General features: G+C 35.0%; 1 protein-coding gene and 1 pseudogene across 7 annotated transcripts in view; one reads left to right on the top strand and one right to left on the bottom strand.

The window, feature by feature from the left end:
* RUNDC3B (RUN domain containing 3B) overlaps nt 1-15,535 on the bottom strand; it is a 174,385-nt gene that overhangs the window by 11,248 nt on the left and 147,602 nt on the right. For 3 of the 6 annotated variants that reach the window (XM_017536494.1, XM_017536492.1, XM_037741338.1), the window contains 2 exons: nt 8,676-8,822; nt 1,446-1,567 (listed from right to left, as the gene is read on the bottom strand). In XM_017536494.1, the coding sequence (XP_017391983.1) occupies nt 1,446-1,567; nt 8,676-8,822 (269 nt within the window). The remainder of the gene's footprint in view (nt 1-1,445; nt 1,568-8,675; nt 8,823-15,535) is intronic. The other 3 variants (XM_017536497.1, XM_017536496.1, XM_017536493.1) reach the window with 2 other exon arrangements.
* Nucleotides 12,432-14,338, top strand: LOC108309910 (annotated as a pseudogene). Its single transcript, XR_001827552.2, has one exon. The product of XR_001827552.2 is annotated as an actin, cytoplasmic 2-like (transcript).

Consider the following 15,535-nt stretch of genomic DNA (forward strand, 5'->3'; position numbering starts at 1 on the left):
TTCTCAAAAGAAGACATTTATGCAGCCAAGAAACATATAAACATATGAAAAAAAAGCTCATCATCACTGGTCATTACAGAAATGCAAGTCAACACCACATTGAGATACCATCTCATGCCAGTGAGAGTGGTGATCATTAAAAAGTTAAGAGACAACAGATGCTGGAGAGGATGTGGAGAAATAGGAATGCTTTTACACTGCTGGTGGGAATATAAATTAATTCAACCATTGTGGAAGAGTGTGGCAATTCCTCAAGAATCTAGAACTAGAAATACCATTTGACCCAGCAATCCCATTATTGGGTATATATCCAAAGGATTATAGATCATTCTATTATAAAGTCACATGCACAGGTATGTTTATTGCAGCACATACAATAGCTCACAATAGCAAAGACTTGGAACCAACCCAAATGCCCATCAGTGAGAGACTGGATGAAAAAAATGTGGTGCATATACACCATGAAATACTATGCAGTTATAAAAGAGGATGAGTTCATGTCCTTTGCAGGGATATAGATGAAGCTGGAAACCATCATTGTCAGCAAAGTGACACAAGAACAGAAAACAAAACACCACATGTTCTCACTCATAAATAGGTATTTCACAATGAAAACACATGGACACAAGGAGGGGGAACGTTGCACACTGGGGCCTGTTGGGGGATGGGAGAGGAATAGCAGGGAGTTCGGGGGGCTGGGGAGGGACAGTGTTAGGAGAAACACGGAATGCAGATGACAGGGTGATAGATGCAGCAAACCGCCATGACACATGTATACCTATGTAAAAAACCTACCTGTTCTGCACATGTACCCCAGAACTTAAAGTATAATAAAAATAAAAGATACTGAAATGGGACTGTATAATTCAAACTAGCCTGAAAAGTTAGGGAATTGGTCAAATGATATTGGGAAAGATGCAACCCAATGGGAAGAGAGAGGCTCTGATATTATACATCTGAAAGCAGTAATAGGAAAAAATCAAACACTTTTATGCTCGTTCCTGAGGTTTTTAAAAATACTTGATAAACCAGGTACCATGAGTGATTCAAGAATGAGGAAGTGGTCAATTGTGTCAAAAGCTGCTGAGAAGTTTAATGGAATAAGACAGAACTGACTTTAGCAGTTCTCTGCAATATGTTAATAGCTGATTACCTTGATGTGGCCTTTTATTAAAGTGGCAGAGACACCAAAGTCTGATTGGCAGGGGTAAAAAAAAAAAAGAGTACAGGAAGTGAGTAAATGAAGGTAACAAAGACAAGTGTTTTGAAAAGGTTAGCCACAACCTCCTGAGAAAGATACAAAGGCAGACAATTTTTACCCATAATATCTGCTTAATTTCTAGCAAGATTCAAAGAGATGTCAATATTATTTTCAGGCAATCATCTGCAAATAAAATATAGATGGTATAGAAAAAGAATAATTTTGATATAGTTTGTTTTCTTACCTTCACTCATTAAATTTAATGTGTCTTGTTTTCCATCTCCTTCTTGTAACTGGCCCGGATCCAGTGAAGTCTGAGAAAGACTAACTTCTGCTGATAACTGGTCAAGACTTTGATAACTTTTCCTGTAAAGCAAAGAAGAAACACTACTTGAATTTCCTCTCACAAAAAAAAGAATTTCTTGAGCGGTTCTCTGATGGTTTTTGCAATTTGTTAAATTTCTGGTTATAATTCTCCCCAGCATTTCCACTAAATTTTGCTTCATATTCTTGGCTTCGGTGCAATCTACATTACACTTTCCCTTTATCCTCTTTTAAGGCATATGTGTTTAATCCATTGGAAAACAGAAAAGAAAGACAATTTGTCAGACATAATCCTCATACCAATTTTTGATTACACAGATGGTTAAGAAATGAGAACTTATGGTTATTACCAATTTTCAAAGAACAGAAAATCTTCGGATTACTCTTAATGAAGATATGAAGTTAGCATAACACTAATGACCTAGTATCTCTTAAGCACTTCAGAATTCTTCAGTGGCTTGACATTATTACAGATGGCCTTGATGTTATTACAGATTATATACAGCAACAAAAATATTATTGTAAATTCCTGGAATTAAGAAATTTACAAAGTGCTGGATAATAAAATACCTGTTTGTATTAATATACATCAAGATGATTAAATTCTTCTCATCTAGTTGCTATTTTGAGGCCCATTTTCTATTAAGCTAATAAAAAGTTAAGTATATTTAATAATAAATTCAGTTATAAATGGAAAGTTAATGAAAGCTTATTATTAACCTTTCCTCATGTTTGGTTCTTCAGGATAAAACCAACTCAAAAGATAAATGCATCTTTAGTGTTACATTTTACATAAGAGGACAATTATTATTTCCATATGTAAGTGGTCTAGGGAAATTATATGTTTTTCAGCCACAATATCTACTTCCCAAGATAGCCAAACATCATCTAATTTCCTAGAAATATATTTTACAATAATTTTTATAGGAATGCACATGTAATTTAAATGATCTGTTTCACAGCTATCTCTATTCATATACACAAATGTAGACAGTTAAAAATTTTCAAAAATATGTATATTAAATGTTATCTGAATGCTTATGTTTAGTCTCCATTTTATGTTAATCATGACTCAATTCAAAATGGGGAGAAAAGGGGAAAAATAATTTGCTTTAGTAAATGAATAACAAACCAGATTGACAGTTTAAAGTTTATAAAGTGTTCTCACCTTATAATATGATGACTTTTAAACGTTTATAGTATTAAAGTCCTTAGTTAAAATAATTTTTAAGTACAAGGAAATTATACTATTTCAGGAAACTTATGATGATTACAACAGATAACATTTATATGAGCTATGTAACATGCAATAAAAATGATATCTAATATTTATATATCGCTTACTATATGCCAGGCACTTTTTTCCATATATATATGAACTTATTTCATCCTCACAACCACCATAAGAAGCTAGAATTATTACTACCTGCACTTTATGGCAGAATAAACTGGGACATAGGAATTTAAAAAGCAGTTATAAATACATTTCCTTTCCAAATTATTTTTTCTGTGCACACTAAGTAGGAGGCTTACTTTTTAACTTGAATGATAGCTAAAGATGACTTTCTGACACTGATTTTTAATCATAAAAAACTTGTTAATATTTCTAAATTAAAAAAATTTATAGAAATACTTACAAACAGTATAAAATAGCCATAAGCAAAAAGACATAGAATTCATCCAAATATTCTAAGGACTAAAAATTTGACAGTACGTATTTACAATACTCTCCAAGACTGTCATCCACTAGAGGGAAGAAACCTGTAAAAGCAGCTTCTGACAATAGAAACACAAAATGAGCTTTCTGCATGACCTACTGAGGTTCTTTTTAGAATACCGTATTTCTGAATCCAAAGTGGTGTTAAGAGTCTTTCTCCCCTTTAATTTGTCAGTTAGTAAACAATTCTTGAGTTTAGAACTTAACCAAATGCAAATGAATATGGAAATAGAATTTGGTAGATAATGTTCTAAAGCACTAACAAAAATTCCAACCCAAAATTAAGTACCTCATTGATAAAATATTGAGAATTGTACCTTACAGTATGGGTTTGGGTTTCCCCATTTTTACCTGATTTCCAATGTGACTGGCACCCGATCTGACAAACATTTTGTTGTCATGCGGTAAAAGATCTATGAGAGCTCTGTCTTTATAAGGCCATGACTAAGCCCTATCTTAGAATCCTTGACTCATCAACATCACACAGTAAGACTAAAAGTAACTCACCAGACCCATTAATCCAATTAACAGCTATTACTATTTCTCAGAAGATAATTTTTTAAATATCAGTAGCTTAATTAAAATAAGAACCCAAGACAGTAAGAGTCATGCATTCTAATTATACAAAACTTTGTAGTTTAGTCTTTACCTTTCCATTGTTAAATGTAATTTATTTTTTTTAATTTATTTATTTTGAGATGGAGTCTCACTCTGTTGCCCAGGCCAGAGTGCAATGTCACAATCTCAGTTTACTGCAGCCTCTGCCTCCCAGGTTCAAACGATTCTCCTGTCTCAGCCTCACAAGTAGCTGGGATTACAGGTGTGCCCCACCATGCCCAGCTAATTTTTGTGTTATTAGTGAAGATGTGGTTTCACCAAGTTGGTTAGGCTTATCTCAAACTCTGGACCTCAAGTGATCCACCCTCCTTGGCCTTCCAAAGTGTTGGAATTACAGAAGTGAGCCACCGCACCTGGCCACTTTTAAATATAATTTAAATTAAGCTTGTAGGAATTATGTCATAGGTATTTGGGAAAATCTACTAAATTCCACATCTATTTGAACATTTTTAAAGCTCAAATATAAACGTATACATGGGACTGGATAACAAAGCAAATCAAAAGGAAATTCAGAAATAGTTCTGAATTTACTTGTTAATAAATTTTCTACAATCTTATATTTTATATCAATAATCAGAAATAATAAATGGTTAATCTATGCATTTGACCCATTTTCCTAGTATTTTGTTAAGGTCAATAATAATTTACATTATCTGGTAGTCACTGGGCAACAGAGTGTGATACATAGAAGGAGATAAACATTATCCACATGTAGAAAATAAAAACAAATATATGTATGTTGTATACACAGAAGCACATGACTGTATATCAAGATAAAGATATACTTTTGTTCTTTGTTTTCATAGAAATATGTCTAAGGAACAAAATAATCATTTGCTACAGGAAAATATCTACATTCTCTTAATTTATTAAAATCAATGGAAGGATGCAAGGAAAACCTAACAAGGAAGTGCATATATGAGTTAGGTCAATGCCCAGTTTACAAATTGTAAAATATTTCTGCAGCTAGAGACTCCTACTCCAAAAATATTTGAAAGACATAAATGGGAAGGAGAACCGTGAATACATATGAAGTGAAAGTCATTATAAAAAATTAAAAGCCTAAATAGATCATGAAAGCACATAAGAGCTCATGATTCTCAATAATTTTGCAATGTGAATGATGGCCAAATTGGGAAACGATGATAAACTGAAAAGACTAAAAAAACTTAAGTAGAAAATATAAATATGATGATAATGAATCTAATCTTTTGGGGTAAGAATGGGTGAGTTAGGCAATAATCTAATAAGATTATGTAACAGATAACCTAACAGAACTATTTAACAAACTCATGTGACCTAGACTTTACATATATATATAAAGATATTAAAGCAGAGCTTATTGGAAACAAATAAGTAAATAATTATTCTACATGTGTGTGTTAAGGGAACATGTTTTATACACTTGTTTGGTTTTTACAGGAAGTGTCATGCTTTAAATATTTAATATTATATCATGTTACATTATTAAAGCGTAACAGGCTTTTACAGTTAAAGTATTACAGATTTTTACATATCATATTAAATTGTTAAAGCATGATAGGCTTACTGTAAAAACCTATATTTCAAACATCCCATATCATGTTTGAAATACAGGAAAATGTATGCAATACAGCAGAGCTAATCTTGCTGGGTGTAAGTAATCAATAAACTGGAAATTATATTTTTAAAATTTTATAAACAGTACAGTAAAGATAAATAAATTTAAGATCTTCAATTATGAGAGGGATCCTTCCATGAGTAGGTGACAATATGACCAAATTATTCAGTAGCTTCATTTAAGAAGACTAACAAATTCATTAAATCAAACAACACAATGTTGTTAAATTCAACAAACAGGAAGCCATTGGCCTAAGGCTGTCTTCTACTCTGAGTTCCTAGTAACAAACTGCAATCTAATTTAGTAAACAAACCAAAGCCTAATCCAGGAGACTTTTTGGTAACAAACAGCCTGGTTTCAGCTAATCACAAACAGCTGAGATTCAGTTAATCACAGGCAGCAAATTAATCACACCATGCTAAATAAGGTATTTGCTTAGCTGTAGCAAATCAGATGAATTCTCTGCTTTGCTTTTATTTGGCCTATAAAAGCTTGCTACATCCACTGCTGGGCAGAGCTTTCTGAACCTTTTCTGGTTTTGAGTATTGCTGATTCATGAATCATTTGCTCAGGTAAACTCTGTATAACTTAATTTGTCTCAAGTTTTTCTTTTAACACTCTCTTCTTAAATTGTCTTTGGCTAGCTGATTGAATGAAGTGACAGAATGAAGTTCCTAGAAAAATAGCTATAGACATCCCATATCTTTACTAGGAAAAATCATCTACTATCATTAAAACTGTAATGATTTATAGGGTCAGTTTCTTTCTCCAGATTGTCAAGAGTGCTAACGTTCCTTATTAAAGAGGTTTTAGCCATCCCCTTCATAATTTGTAGGTTCTCAATAAATGTCTATTGAACTTACTTAAGATATTGGTCTAATCAAAAGGAGCCCGTGATCAGGTAGTTCAGGAGTCTTGGAATATATTAAAAGTTTGACGAGACAAAAAACTGGATCCTGATGAAAAGCTGTGATTGGTTTCAAACATGATTTTTATGGTGAACTCTATTCTGATAATCCAAAGCCTCCATTTTATATGTGACAATTGGGTTTATTTATTCAGAACAGTTGGGGATGAGCTGGTCATTTAAATTTTACATAAGGTTCAGAAAGTTTAGACATTAGGTGGGAATACACTCTCCAAACATGGAAGATACAGGGTTACATTAGAGTAGAAATGTAAGACTTCATAGAGTATAAATATTTACTGAGAAGCTAGCTATTAGGTGCCAGCAATTTATTACCTCACTTGATCTTTATAATTCTGTTAGACATGTATTATCCCCAGTATTACATGTGCATAAAGAAAAGGGTAAGGACAATAAGTATTGCTCAGTGTTACATAGTAAGTAAGTAGCAGAGATTACTACCAGTCCTGGCTTTAAACTCTAGGTAAAGTGATCTCTGTACAACACCCTAGCTGCATACTTTTTTGTTTTGGGATATCAATTTTGAAACAGTGCCATACAAAAGCAGTATCAGGACAGGCCAGATTAAAGAATGATGCTAGGATACCCTTTCTTAAGCTGGTGGAATAACGGAGTCAAGAAGTATAAAATCTAGATCCATGCTAAACAGATGAACAAGAAGTTTCCTTGCCTTCTTTTCTGAGACCACAATTACCTGCTGCTATAGGACTTTGTAAAAACCAGCCACTATTGCATATGCAGGAGTGCACTAGAAATTAATCTTCCACTTTAGATTTCTTACTGGCTTCTCAATAGATAACTCTATAGGAAGGCAACTGTACACATTTTCTGGCTAAAATATTTGACCTCTCAATGTGAATATTACAATAAACAGGCATAGTCTTTTAACTTAGGTTTTAATGTTGTCTTAATATTTTTGCAGTTAAAAAACAGGACCATCTCATATGTCATATGTAGACAAGGTAAATGTACCAAGAATTGCTACAAATTTAATTTTTCAATCATAAATTAAAAATAGAAATAAATTTTTCTATTAATTAAACCCAAAGAAAGGAAAAATTATATACCAGCATGAGATATGTTCTAGTTATTAATAACTTTCATAAGGGTATATAAGGGAACTAGATCCCAATTTATAAATATGCAAAGTCAGTACCTTGAATCATACTAAGTATGGTTTAATAGATGTTGAAGAGAGTTCTGATTTATTCTGCAAACAATATGTTCATCTTTTCTTACTTATCTCTAATAATCAATGAAACAAGAAAAAGCATTGCAGTCTCCAGTACTTGTTTTTAACAACAAATAGTGAAATTTTCTTTGAATTCTGTCTTTGAAAAACAAAACACATCGCAGAGTAAAGCAGGTGGAAATTGTTTGTATTAAAATATTCCTTGTAGAAATATCTGGCTACTAATAACCTAATGAAAGGTACCCTAAGAAGCATACACCCTAAGAATAGATATGTGACTCTACCAGGGAAATTTACAAGCAAGGACTCTAAAAGACTGGAGAAAGAAACAAAAAGAGATAGGAAAAAGGGAGAAAAGAAGAAAGACAAAATCGAGAAAATAAGAGAAAAAAGAAAGGAGAGAGGGAAGGGAAGAAATCAAACAGAAGGGGATGAAATGGAGGGATATCAGGAAAAACAGAAAATTAGCTTAAGACAGAAAAATAAAAATAGTGAAAAAGTGATTAAGGTGGGAAAGTGGGTAATACAACTTACGAACTTACGAGTTTCAAGATAAAGATTACCTGAAGGAAAACAGCCTAAGATTTTGCAGCTCTCTCAACATTAGGATACTGTAACTAAATGAAATAGTCCTGAACATTAGGACAAAGAAATAAGAAAAAGATCTTGTGGCCCATAGGTGAAGTCATTATATCTTCTACAGTTTTAAAAAATAAGATTTATGGAAAATGAATAAAATTCTTCAGACCCACCAGAAACAAGTAAACATTTTTCTATTCTTTCAAACTGTGTTTTATGACAAGTGAAAAAATTAGTCCTAAGGCAAATAACCACACCAATGCTAGAATTCAAAAATAGATGGCTCATTAAACACAAGCTCATAGATTTAACTGAAGGACTTGCTGAAGATTCAACTAAAGGAAAAGCAGACAGCTGGTACAATACGGCCTAAGAATTTCTCAGATAATCTAACCTTACCAAAGTAGTCCTAAATCTTGTCTTTGCTAAGATAATAAGTTTAGAAAGAGTAACTAAGAAACCAAAGCGGATAGCCACTAACTATTAATTAGTTGGAAAAAAAAGTATTACACTTACTCATACCACTGTTTATTGTGTTTTCGGTAAAGCAACGTATCCAAGGCAACAGCATTGACATCCAGAGCTCCTGGGGAAGGCCACTGGTTGGTGAGATGGGCAGTTAACTCTTGTCTTGATCTTAAATCATTATTCTTTAGCACAGTCCTGTGAATATTAAGATGGTGAGTGCTTTTGTCTTCACTGTTCTACAATGGCAGAGGAACCTAATGGTATCAATTTAGGTCCCCAAAAATTTATCTTTTTAAAATGGTATGTTAATAGATTGTGAACAGAGCTATAGCAAGGATGGCTGGGACAATGACTGTTTGTTCTCCTGCAATAGGTGTTCTTCATTTTTTTTTCTGCTGGTTACAACAAATCACTGCTTGTGAAGTTCAGACTGACTGTCTTTTCACATTATTAGTAAAGTACTAAAGAACTCAAGTAGCATTTTATTTCTTAACTAAAAGAAAGTGATATCTTAAAGATACAGGTTATCAAGCCAATTAAAATATTTAAAAAGTAAAGATTCCATGTGTATGATTTCCTAGCCTCAAAACTCAGAAACAATCTATGAAAGTAATTTAATTCAAGTGAAGGAAAAGCGATTCAAATGAAAAAATAAAACTGCAGAAAAATATAAAAATCCATGAGATTCTCATAAATATTTTTCCTTTTAACACACTGTTGCTGGCTTGAATCCCATAACTGTTTTTGATAAAAGTAACTACTGATAAATCTTCATGAAAATGATTAAATCAGTGACAACTACACTGAGCAGTATAATCCACTATAAATGTTTTAACTGCAGGATGAAGCCATTGTAACAATCCACTGTTACTTGCTAATATCAACTTAGAAAAGAATTTGCTTTTTGCCAAAATTTCTGACTTCACAAACGAACTGATCATTGTCACAGGACTAATTCAACATTTAAGTTGATGGTTAAAAAAGAATTTAAAAGCAAAGGTCTTACTCTACCTCTAAAAGGCCTTAAAGTACCATTTAGGTAACCTGCATCCTCCAACAGGAGTCCATGGCTTTAGTGTGCCAATGTTCTGAGCCATCAATTCAGAAGCAGGGAAGTAATATGTGCCTGCCACTAACTTCCACAGTTAAAAGTCCTGTTGTGGGTAACAGAGAGGTGAGTCAGTGAGGTAAGGGCAGCACAATACTGCACTAAAGAAAATCAGCCTGTACTCCACCCTGGCTGTTTACAATGATACTAATGATATAACTGTATTTCATTTGTCTCTTAACAGGCTGCAGATTGATATTTCTGATTTTATGGGGTATCTATGTGCACTGAAAATATCTGTTTTACTATGTCAACAAAGAAACATTATCTGATGTGAATACTAGATTCTGTCTCAGGATGGAATGCTAAAATAGGCCAAAGTTAGTAAATGTATCCCATTAAGATATTATTTTAGCCTCGTTGCCACAATTTCATTTCACTGGAAAAGAAATGAAAGTTTTAAAAGGACTTTTAAAGTACTGGAACATTTTTTTAAAATGAAAACAGTAAAGCTTTACAAAGAGACTGGGAAAATTTTATGACTGACAGAAAAATTATTCAAAACAAAAATAGGAAATATTGGCCAGAAAATCTATTATGATAAACTACTATTATTTTGGATTCTCTTAGTTTATTCTCTATCATATATTCCATATCTTGAGGAAATGTAGTGAACATCACTGGAAAACTCAACTTCAATGTTATAATTGGCTTACAGAAGATATTCAGGCAGAATGTGGGAAAAGCAAATGTGCATCTATGAGGAAATGGCACCGGGAGAACACAGTCAATAACTGAACAACCTACAATTTAGAATGTATTCTTTCTGGAAAGTGAAAAGTTTTATACCTCATTAAATGGAAAAGAGAACTGAAGTTCTACAATTGTTTTTATATAACTGTTGTCCACGGAGATTTTTGCCTAATGACAAATTAAGGTACTGCCTTTAGACCTTTGTCTTAGAAATCCTAATGATGTTTTTATGAGCAGTTGCCTGGTCCTCTGAAACAGGAGATAAAGATTTCAGTGTATGGAAGAGGTATAGTTTTCTCCCACGCAGCATCTATTCCCATTCTTTTGTGAAGAATGTGGAGACAATAAATCCTGGCACTCGCTTTGACACTGTGAAGAGGAAAGGTTCCTGGAGAATCCTTGTGTAAGGCCTTTTCTTTCACCACTCAAGTACACTATGGGACAGGCAAGGGAATTAAGTTAGGTTGAGAACCTCATCCTTGTATTTTGCATCTGTTTGGAGTAATAAATAAACAAACCAGTTTAATCACTTTACCATGCCCTGAAGAGAATGTACCAGCAAAGAGACATTATTGCAGGTCCTGCTTCCAGCCCTTTGGAGTAGCTCAATCTCCTTCTTTCGAAGCCTATTTATCCAGTCTTTCTATCCATTCTGTGAGTTGCTGATGTCTTTATAATGAATTGTATTTGTGGACAACAGTTTATTGTGGTTGCTTGCAACCAAAGAATCCTATCACTTACCCTAGAAACAGTGAAATATACCCAGTTAATATCAAAACCTACTTAAAGGTAATCCAATTAATGTTAATATGAAGAATAATTATGTTTTTTTCTTAATTGGCCAAGCTTAAAAATGGTTTCAACTTAAATTACTCAATAATTGCCATTATTTCATGATATTGTCAGTGATAATTAAAGGTTAAATATGTGATATCTAGCATTTAACTTTAATTAAAACTCTAATCAATGATGAAGTTAGCCTGCTATCCAAAAATGAAATTATTTTATATGTGATAGATTGTATTTATCACTTATTTATAAGTCAATTTATCATTCCCTTACTAAGACAATGATTCTATAGAAGGAACACTGAAGGTAAATTGTTTAATTTACTATGAAAGTAGCAAGATTAGATTTATCACAGCTAATTTTCTGAACTTTCCTGTGGTATCTACCTCTAAATTTCTAGATAGCTAATTTCTCTTTAGATTCTCAATAGGAATTATTTAGGAATTTGGCTTCTCAAAATAAGATAATTTAATTTTGATTACTGTAATGATATAAAACCATTAAAGAAAGAATCTCATTATATGGATTTTAAGCTACATTATAAACTCATCAAATCTAACTGTGAGGCAGATTCTGACACTTGTAAAGCTTAAATACAGCTACTGAGACAGCAAGTTACAAGGCTACTCTATGAGGGAAACATATTTAAAACTGAAGTTTACTTATATACTGAAAGTCTTATCATCTCCTTGTCTTTGCTCTTCCAGCATTAACTATATCCCTACTATTATTCAAAAGATCCAAAGTCCATCCATCTTCCAAGGTCCATTTGGTTTTCTACCTCATTCAAAAAGATCTTCAGACTACTTCTGTTCACAGTGATACAACTTGTATTGCTTTGTAGTGAGTCTCATACAATTTAATAATTATTTAAATATTTTAATGATTTATGGATCTTCTACTTTGCTTATAAGCTACTTGGGAACAATATCTTTGTTTCATATTTATTCACTGTAAATGGTTATCATAACATTGGACATATTGCTGAATCTCCTCAACTTACAATTCACATGACCACTAAGTGAAAACTTTTCCAGCTTGATGCCTCATATGGATTCTTGCTGATTTTACCTCATATCACAAAGTGTTAAACTAAAAATTTAGATTAAATCTGCAAACTATTTCACACACAGCATTTTCATGACAATTGAAAAAATATATTCACAACTAATATCATGTAACTGTATTAGGTAGGCAGCTGAAGACACACTTAAAACATGTGAAGGAGCAATCATCTGGTCTCAGTCGCTGCTGCCAGCTCATGTACAGTGTTCTCTTGCCACTCTGCTGCCCCACTCCTCCGCCGGTCGCAATGGAAGAAGAAATTGCTGCGCTCGTCATCGACAATGGTTCTGGCATGTGCAAAGCTGGCTTTGCTGGGGACGACGCCCCCTGAGCCATGTTTCCCTCCATTGTCGGGTGCCCTTGGCACCAGGGCATGATGATCGGCATGGGCCAGAAGGACTCCTACATGGGCGACGAGGCCCAGAGCAAGCGAGGTATCCTGACCCTGAAGTACCCCATCGATCACGGCATTGTCACCAATTGGGATGACATGGAGAAAATCTGACACCACACTTTCTACAACGAGCTGCGTGTGACCCCAGAGGAGCACCCCGTGCTGCTGACCGAGGCCCCCCTGAACCCCAAGGCCAACAGACAGAAGATGACTCAGGTCATGTTTGAGACCTTCAACACCCTGGCCATGTACGTGGCTATCCAGGCGGTGCTGTCCCTCTACGCCTCTGGGCGCACCACTGGCATTGTCATGGACTCTGGAGATGGGGTCACCCACACGGTGCCCATTTATGAGGGCAATGCCCTTCCCCACGCTATCCTGTGTCTGGACCTGGCTGGCCGGGACCCGACCGACTACCTCATGAGGATCCTCACCAAGCACGGTACAGCTTCACCACCACGGCCGAGCAGGAGATCATACGTGATATCAAGGAGAAGTTGCTACGTCGCCCTGGACTTCAAGCAGGACGTGGCCACAGCTGCATCCTCCTCCTCTTTGGAGAAGAGCTATGAGCTGCCCAACGGCCAGGTCATCACCATTGGTAACGAGTGGTTCTGGTGTCCGGAGGTGCTGTTCCAGCCTTCCTTTCTCAGTATGAAATCTTGTGGCATCCACGAGACCACCTTCAACTCCATCATGAAGTGTGATGTGGACATCCATAAAGACCTGTACGCCAACACTGTGCTGTCTAGCGGCACCACCATGTACCCAGGCATCGCTGACAGGATGCAGAAAGAGATCACTGCCCTGGCACCCAGAACCATGAAGATCAAGATCATTGCACCCCCAAGAGCTTAAGTACTCCGTGTGGATCGGCAGCTCCATCCTGGCCTCACTGTCCACCCTCCAGCAGATGTGGATTAGCAAGCAGGAGTACGATGAGTCTGGCCGCAAATGCTTCTAAATGGACTGAGAGCAGATGCCTAGCATTTGCTGCATGGGATAATTTGGAAGTATAAATTTGCCGCTGGCAAATGCATACACTTCATGTTGGCCTCACGAAACTGGAATAGGCCTTCAAAAAGAAATTGTCCTTGAAGCTTGTATCTGATATCAACACTGGATGGTAGAACTTGTTGCTGATTTTGACTTGTATTCAAGTTAACTCTTCCCCTTGTTATTTGTTTTACTCTGTACATATCTTTGATTTCAACCTTTAGTACATATGGCTTGCTCACTTCGTGGCTAAGAACGTGCTTGCAGGCAGACAAGTCTGGCTTGGTGAGTCTGCGTGGCCAGCAGCCTCCTATCTGTGCAGGGTATTCATGTGTCAGGGCTGAGTGTTCTGGGATTGTTCTAGAGGCTGGCAAGGGCTGCCAATCTGTCAGGGTTGGAAAGTCCAAGCCATAGGACCCGGTTTCCTTTCTTAGCTGATGTTTTCCTGCCAGAGCACCATGGGCTGTTACTTGCCTTGAGTTGGAAGCAGTTTGCATTTACACCTGTAAATGTATTCATCCTTTTAATTTATGTAAGGTTTTTTTTGTACACAACTCTCGATTCTTTAAAGAGATGACAACAAATTTTGGTTTTCTACTGTTTTGTGAGAACATTAGGCCCCAGCAACACGTCATTGTGTAAGGAAAAATAAAAGTGCTGCCATAAAAAAAAAAAAAGAAACAATTATCTAAAAGTCTTCATGATTGTTATATTTTTCATTAGAAACATCCTTATAGAAGATGGAGTACAGGAAGTATAACTGAAATTCTCCTTCCTTATTATATTCTCCCACTCCTAATAATTGCCTTCTAGATTCTTGAAGAATCCCTATCTTGCTTTTGCATAAAGATCTTTTACTCTGCGGGTAAAAATCTGTCATTTGAAAGTAAAGTTTATTTTTTTATATATATAAGTATGTTGAAATATGTGTCAGTTTAATTTATCAATTGACTTTTTCATGTATTCTTTAAATATATCCTCAATATTTTTTACCTGAATGTGTCTTTGACGGATATATGTAAATTCAAAATACTGTGGATTTATAAATGCAAAACTTCTCAAGTAAAAAATGGAATCTAGATCTTCTGCAAAATTGTTCAAAACAAAACTATAGTTTTTAGTTAAGGGTCAAAGAGCTGTTTAATTTTTCAAAGGAAAAATAGTTCCTTATCTTAAGCAAGCCCTTCTGGGCATGACAGAAAAAGTCAATAAATACAATGTATTCAGTGGAACTTACCTAACCCCTGAAAAGTTCCTGTATCTTCTAAATATATAATTTATAACTACATATAAATATGTATTTTGCCACTGATGCTTTATTCTTTTTAGATTTGTAATTTTTCTTCATATAATGATTTAAAATTTTTTTAAAATTTTATTTAATTCATTATTTATTTTGAGTAGGGTCTCACTCTGTCACCCAGGATAAAGTACAGTGACATGACATAATCATGGCTCTCTGCAGCCTCAACCTCTTGGGCTCAAGTGATCCTCCCACTTTAGTCTCCCAAATAGCTGGGACCACAGGTGTGTACCTCCACTCCTGGCTAATTTATTTTTTGCTGAGGTAGGGGTCTCCTTATGTTGCCCAGGCTGGTCTCAAACTCCTGGTTTCAGATGATGCTTCTGCCTAGGCCTCCTAAAGTGCTAGGATTATAGTTGTGAATATTTATGTGTTACATGAGATACTTTGACACAGGCATGAAGTGTGTAATAATCACATCAGGGTAAAGGGGAATCCATCACCTCAAGCATTTAACCTTTGTGTTACAAACAATACAGTAATACTCTTTTGGTAATTTTTAAATGTACAATTAAATTACTTTTAACTATAGTCACTCTGTGTGCTAGCAAACACTAGGT

The sequence above is a fragment of the Cebus imitator genome, unplaced genomic scaffold, assembly GCF_001604975.1.
Source record: "Cebus imitator isolate Cc_AM_T3 unplaced genomic scaffold, Cebus_imitator-1.0 Scaffold98, whole genome shotgun sequence".
NCBI classification, from domain to species: domain Eukaryota; kingdom Metazoa; phylum Chordata; class Mammalia; order Primates; family Cebidae; genus Cebus; species Cebus imitator.